Below are 7,400 nucleotides of genomic sequence, written 5' to 3'. Positions count from 1 at the left end.
GTCTTTCACCTGGAATTTAGACAAACTGTGGTAAAAAATCAAAACACATCAAAATTTGAAAAAATGCTGAGCAGACACCTTTGATCTCAAAATTGATTTCTCAAACAAATTTCAGAAAAAATTAAAATCCCTCTTAAGTAGCTGAAATATCTAGAATAGTTTTTGCTTTGAGGACCTACATGTACAGTACATTATAATGAGAGAAAAAAATAATAGTGTTCAAACAAAAATGACGTTAACTACGGTAATTATTCTCATAGCCAGAATACTGACAAAATACTGTTACAGTAAGAACATTTTACACCTCGAACCTGTGAAGACACCATAATGGGCTAAATAGCACTTTAACATTAACCAACACCGCTAACCAACACCCCACAGAGAAGACGGATGGGCAGGACTCATGTACCCCAGATTCAGGGGCATCCAATGACCAGACGTCTTAAAATTTGTCAGAATTACCTAAAATGCTTTCCCAATGCTTCAAAAGCGCATTAATTTTAGTGAGTTTGCGGCTGCCCTACAAATAAATTATATGTTCAGGCATTCTTGGGGAACTTCAGGTCTGTAGAAATTTCTAGGTAGCTTTTTTGCCTTGTCCAAAAGTACCAGCAATTGTGATAGGTCGTCCTTTTCCCCCTCGGAAAATTTTTAGGGAACGTTTGCTAAAAATATGATTCTAAGACAAACTTGGCAAAAATAATAGAAGTTATAAAAATTCAAATTTTGTGCTACCGTATTTCCAATGTCACAGTTGACTATTAATTATAAAATACACAGCTCAATAAAATTCTAGCATTCTTCAATGTGGTTTCAAAATTCTACAAACTCTACAGACTCTTAACTACATGTACAAGTTTGTCCAAAATATCTACTTGCAGGGCGCGACAAAAGTGCTGTCCGATAGCCCGGGGCTAGTGGAATGACTTGTCGGGCTAGCGTTTTCTTATCGTAGCTTGACGGGCAAGCACCGTTGGTTTCTCTTTTCTGATGATAAATTGAGCTTTTATACCAAAAAGTGTGTAGCAGAAAGATCCTGAGAGAAAATGGTTACGTTATGAGGCCAAACTATCTTAGCATGACAACGTTTTGCGCTGCATTTTAGTTGCGTCCATAAATAATGTCATGACTTTTTCTGCTTACATAAGCGACTGAAATATATTTTTTGAAATGACAATAAAATTATTTGCTGACTGACAGCATGTAGCCCTCCTCCAGCATGTAGGCTCTTCCGTTTAAAATGGCGCGCGCTCTAAAAATTCCTCTTCCATTGAAAATGGCACGCGTTTGAAAGATAAGGACTAGTTACCAAGCCCTTATCTTTCGACCGCGCACCATTTTCAACGGAAGAGGATGTTTTGAGCGTGCACCATTTTCAACGGAAGAACCTGCTTGCAGGCTAGACAGCGTGCAGTGCGAGACAATCAGTCTAATTAAATTCCAGCCAAGTCACAGTGCAGTGGATTTTCTCAGAAATTTTGGTACGTTTTGTTGGGAAAATCCAAATCCGGATTCTTGTTTCTACAGTGTATTTTAAAGCTGCCAATTCATTATTAAAACAAAAAAGGCCCACTTCGAGTAAAATTAAAAAACAAGACAAAAGCTAGCATACCTGGCACCGTTATTATCCGATAAAAAAATAAAAACAAAAACACACAACTCGAGTAATTTAAAACTTTTCTCACTTCTGGAAGAGTTTGACAGCTTGACGAGCTTTGAAGAGAATTTACTCCAACAAATGTCAACAGACTTCCGATTACAGTGGTAGTTTAAGTGACTGATCGCAACGTTCATGACATTCACAAAAATAACTGTGTTATGATTTCTGTAAATTTAAAATATTTTTGACCGTCAATGGGGGTAAAATGTAAACAGTATTTTTAATTTACTATTTTGCCTATGTTTGAACAAAATGTTACTCTGAAACAGTCATTTGCAATTTATAAAAATTTTCTGGTCTTACAAAGCGAAACAATTTTCATACAATCATATGCGTTAACTGCGTTGATTATAATTATGCAAATTGCAATCGGGCCGACAGCAGCGTTTCACAACTTCTTGAAATTTGACAGAAGTGCGCGTCATTGAAGAGAGTTCTACACAAGGAAGAAAGAAATAAAACAATGCTACTGTGTTAACTTGCTGTTGAATGTGATTTTCTATTAAGCGAGATGTGGACGATTGTTAACAAGTTGTAAAATTTTCTTGAAACACTAATTGAAGCAAATTTGATAATGTTAATTCCGAGAATCTCCCTCGTGTTAGCAGTACAAACAAGAACTGTAGCTCATTGTTCAACTGTCTTTAATAATTTAAAAATAATCAGGATAGTACACACACTCTCACTGGTCAATATCTGTGTTCAGATTAGAGTATGGAAACACGGCTGTGACATCACGAATTTTGATTGGTTGTATGCTGTCAGACGCGCGTTTTGATTGGCTGGTAGGAAATATGAGCGTGTATCAAGAAAATCGGTTTCAATCAAGAATTTTCCTTCATTTGTTTCCTTTATTTGTCACAGTATCTTTGAGAAATATTTTATAAAAGCAATAGAGGACTTTTTTCCGTGTTTTCATGGTCTCATCTAAACACTCGGGGAAGTTGGGAGAATTTGAGACAGTTATGCAAACCCGAGACTGCGTCTCGGGTTTGCATAACTGTCTCGAATTCTCCCAACTCCCCCTCATGTTTAGATGAGGCTATAGAAACACGGAATAAGTCTTCTATTGCTTTAATTTATAAAATATTTCTCAAAGATAATGTGACAAATAATACACTAAGCGAAGATTCAAACAACAAACAAGTATTTTATACCGAGATTATGCAGATTGCAGCCAAAACAGCAGCCTGGAGGTGGGATGCTGAAAATGAACTTTGTATCAGTTGCAAGTATATACATGAATTGTACAATATGCCAATTTACTACACTATACTTTTAAACACACAGAACTCACCTCAAAAGCCTGCCGCATTTCATTCAAGTGCTCCAAAGTAATTCTGTCTTCAAGCTACAGTACAATTAAAAAAAAAAACAGATAAATGTACTTACCAATCTATGCATTAATAATATCATTATGATAATAATGCAACTGTAACAAGCAATTAGCCAACCTCATTGTATAAAAAATCTCTACAGAGCTTGACAGCACATTGCAAGAAAGATATTAAAAGAGAAATCATTCCCAGAAAAACTGGGTGAGGGTGTGCTGCCCACTTCCTGAAACCTTTGCCCTATTTCAGACCAAAATCTGTGATTTTCACCACCCTGTTTTCAGACCTGATCTTGAAAAATTGATACCCTATTTCGGAGCTATTTCAGCTGTTACATGGTTGGCATAATAATAAGAGAAGGGCTTTTGTTGATGGTCTTATCAAAATGATGAAGCAGTATGTTCTTCTGTCCGGCCAACTTGAGACTAGAGTACACAAACCATACCCTATTTCAGACCAAAATGGTTAAAATCGATACCCACTTATATACCAGGGGTCGCACATACCTACATGGGCCATTTAAGAGAGTGCCACAAACCCCAATTTGTGTTCCAGTATGGCGGTTTTTGTACCATGTGATCACAAAGCTGCAAAGGGCCCATTGAATTTTTTCATCACAACAGTACAGATATATACACACCTTGGATGACAAGCAGAATTTAGTTCTGCATGTAAAAGACTACCGTTCAAAGTCAAAGATTACGAACATTCACCCAGTAGGGAAGTGTCCAATCACTCAAAGAAACAATGCCATAAAATAAACAACTTACTAACCTCACTTGCTCGGGGCCGAACTGAGAAATATTAGCCCTCGGTTGTTTTTGTACGAACTTCACTGCAATCAGCCCGTACTGCCACGACCTCGGGTCAATATTGCCCAGTGCCCATACACTCTAGATCTGTTATTACAGAGGTTAATAATCTACATGTGGGATGCTGAGGCATAAGATTTATCAAAAGCAATTAAATGTAGGTAATATCTTCACCATTCCTTGCCTGAGTAAGATCTCATCTTGCCCACACTTGTAATGCAAGTGTGGTTTCCACTGGAGTCCACTTTTGCAGAAGATAAAGTAAGTCCAGTGCATGTTGCAAGGGTCATTTTAGACTTTTCCGTTTTTTGGAGTTGAAATGTACAGAAATCAGTTGGTTAAGTGGGACTTGCTACCATTGTTTTGCTGGCATGACTTTTTTGACATATTTGTTTTTCTTAAATTTAACCCATTGACCCCTGGGAGTGAGATTTAACCGATTTTACCCTGTCTAACACCTCACAATTTTGCATGTAATTGTCAACTGGGGAAGTCCTAGGGTGTTTGTGGTGCCAATGAGTTAGGCAGTCAAAATCTACGTCCCCTCCACTAAAGAAAATTCACTATTTTTTGTACATGCAAACTAGTTATTGCTTCAGGGTTAGCATAACAAAGAATACAGTCGGACCTCCGTCATCCAGATTGCTCGATTGTCTGGACGTTTTCTCTGGTCCCAATTTTGTTAAGAATATTTATTAGTCATGACCAAGAGCTGTAGCCAAAGTGTTGCATAACTATTTTATGTACCATGCCAAAGAAAATATAGTGGTAAGCAAGGCATGATAGGAAGGTTGGGTGTGATACCGTTGAATTGCACTGATTGATGGGAAGGTTCGGTCAAATACTGACGAATATACATGTACAACGGCTTTCCTGCATTCTGGTCGGCTGTATTTCTATGGCATAGTATAAATAACTGTCTGCATGACGAATACAACCAATGTAATAAAATAATGATTGATTTCACTTACATAGATTATAAGCTTAAGCTCAATCTAAAAAATGCCCTTTGATGAATACAATTTGAAATTAATTCAATGTAATAAACCTAAAAAGATAAAGTGCAAAATAATCTACAATGGAATGTGAATTGAATTCTCATCGGCGGAAATAGTGCTTTGTGAATTGAAGCTCTGTGTTAAAGTGTACAAAACCTTTATGAAGCTGACAGCGTTTTGTAGCTTCTTTCAAGCAAAGGAATAACAGAATTATCGAGCCAAAATGTAATGCAATTAACTCTCTCGAGTCGGATATTTTTGCAGAATACCCTGCCATTCTTCACCCAAGCTTTTTTCATTCGTGAATCGCAACTATTGATTTTGCGGGAAATATCACCCCGGGAATATCACATTTCGCTGGCCATGGACCGCATGTCTCACCTTGACTTGTTTTGCCACAGAAACAGCCGTGGTAGGTCGTTTTGGCTTCTCATGCTCTTCAACATCCTCCAATCCACCCAAGGTAGCCCTTCTTCCTTGTATGCCTTTGAGATCGTTCTCTGGTATACCACCGAAAACTTGTCTTCCCCTAAACTTCGAAGAGATTGGAACCCCAGGAACATGATGACGCGAAGTAACGTAAGTTGGATCGAGTCCCAACAAGTTTTTGCCGGGAGCTGTGGATGGCCTTAATTCGTCGAGTAAATCAACAAATTCGTGAGATTCTAGGGCACCAGAAGCTGTTGAAGGGCGAACTTTTCTCTGAGATTTTCCATGAGGCATTCTCGGATTCTCCCTTCGAATGCTCGATGAGCAAGACAACAAGCGCTCATTGGATGAATGGTTACTAGCAGGCCCTTGACAACCAGTGATCAGTCCCAGAGCCCGGTTTTTTTCTCGTTGTTCCCAAATGAAAGAGCTCTGGGGACGATATATTCGCTTTATTTATTTATTTAGTTACGTTGTTCAGTTAGTTACCAAGAAATAATAGTAATAATTAGGACTAGGTTTCATGGCTGAGCCAGCAAAATAAAATAAAAGAAATTAATCGAGTTGTAACAGGATATAGGTAAAATTGGTTGGGGAAGTAGTGCTAGTAAAAAAGGACTGAGACAGGTTGTTCGATTTAAAAATTGTTCTAGGAAGGAAAGAGAAACGGTGAGACACGGTTGAGGATCTTTGCCAGGATTTCCGTTGTATCTGTTTCATCTACACCTATATCCAATCTACCTCTTGACGCTGGCTTACGTGTAGCCGTACCCTCCCTCTGAAAGAAAAACGGGATGAAGGAACGTCGTTTCCTCCTCCGGTTTTTCTTTCGGGGGGAGGGTATGTTGGCTATCTTGACACCTCATCTGTAGTTGATCTTTCTATATCACGCTCACCAACGATGAAACTCAACTGTTAGCTAGAGGGCTTCTTGTTTGCCCCAACCCCCGACGTATTAACTGGTGTCGATCTGAGGCCTTCTGGGCAAGTTTTGAAGTTTGCTCCAGAACGCCTCAGATCCACCACAGGCGCCCCAAGCTCAGTGTGAGCATGGCCGACAAAAATATAAGGATTTGTATGGGAATCCCGATAACTAAATCACAGGTGCCACCAATTTGAGTCAAATATTCCTAGATAAAATGTTCCCACGGTCACAATTCCACATCACAATCAATTGACAAAGATTGAACTTTCATCTCAACCCACCATCAACGCAATAGTAGTCCTGCGAGCGACCCCAGGCGGTAATATTGCAGGAAAACAGCTTTCAAACGTACGCTTCCACACCACATAGGTCCACATAGGCCAGGGCTTCGACCGTTGATAACGAACTGAGCCTTACCGGGGTGGCAGACCGTAGTTTTGTCAACAGCAAATTTCTTTATTCCCCAGGGTCCAGACATGACATTGACTTAGTCGTCCAATCACAGTCACGCCTCCTTCCTGTTGACAAACTTCAAAAACACATTCGGGAAGCTGGAAAGCGTTGAAAGATGCGAGAGTGAAAGCCGTAGTGAACCAAACTTTTGCGCATTCATGCCGCTTTTACTAGTTAATAGGACTTGTACGTAGTAGGCTCATCGCGATCGTAACTAAATTTATCAAGCCTTCAAGGAATTAACATAGGCCAGAAACCCATAAGGGTTGAAACGTGTAACGCCCGTTCACAGCTTCCGAATATTCAGTGCGAACTGATTGGTTGAATTTTTCAGTGCTAAGTACCATATTTGGAAACCCCTCGCTCTTGTTGTTCCAAATATGGTACTTAGCAAATTGAATATTCAGAAACTTGTTTCCCAGCACACAAGGGGCCGTTACACGTTTCAACCCTTATGGGTTTCTGCATAGGCTTAGCTACATAATTCCGGAATTTTTGGAGGGAATTTTAGACATCAAAAAGAATTTAGAAACTCTCGGGAATTTTAGAAAAATTTTGACAATTTCGAGAATTTTAGAGCAATATGAACCTTCACCTGACATGTTGGAAACTTTTCACAGTATTCCAACCTACCAGGAGAAGAGCAGTCGGTTCATATCCATTCTTCACCAAAAGGGGCCCTACAGTGCATCTAAGCAGAGGTTTCTCACCGTAGTTTCGGAAATACGGATCTTTGCTCGATAGCAAATATGCTAAGAAACGAAATTTATACGAATTTTCGGGAATTTT

The 7,400-nt window shown here is 39.1% G+C and overlaps 1 protein-coding gene across 1 annotated transcript in view; it reads right to left on the bottom strand.

Moving 5' to 3' along the window:
- Positions 1–5,580, bottom strand: part of LOC138015346 (cilia- and flagella-associated protein 337-like) — a 63,637-nt gene extending 58,057 nt beyond the window's left edge. Inside the window, exons 1-2 of the mRNA XM_068862346.1 lie at positions 5,186–5,580; positions 2,958–3,011 (exon numbers count right to left, since the gene is read on the bottom strand). Coding sequence (XP_068718447.1) covers positions 2,958–3,011; positions 5,186–5,527 — 396 coding nt within the window. The 5' untranslated portion in view covers positions 5,528–5,580. The remainder of the gene's footprint in view (positions 1–2,957; positions 3,012–5,185) is intronic.
- Between the last annotated feature and the right edge of the window lie 1,820 nt (positions 5,581–7,400).

The sequence above is a fragment of the Montipora capricornis genome, chromosome 9 (genome assembly GCF_036669925.1).
Source record: "Montipora capricornis isolate CH-2021 chromosome 9, ASM3666992v2, whole genome shotgun sequence".
In the NCBI taxonomy this organism is placed as follows: Eukaryota; Metazoa; Cnidaria; class Anthozoa; order Scleractinia; family Acroporidae; genus Montipora; species Montipora capricornis.
Note: the sequence above shows the minus strand (reverse complement) of the source record. Positions and strands in the feature narration are given on the sequence as shown.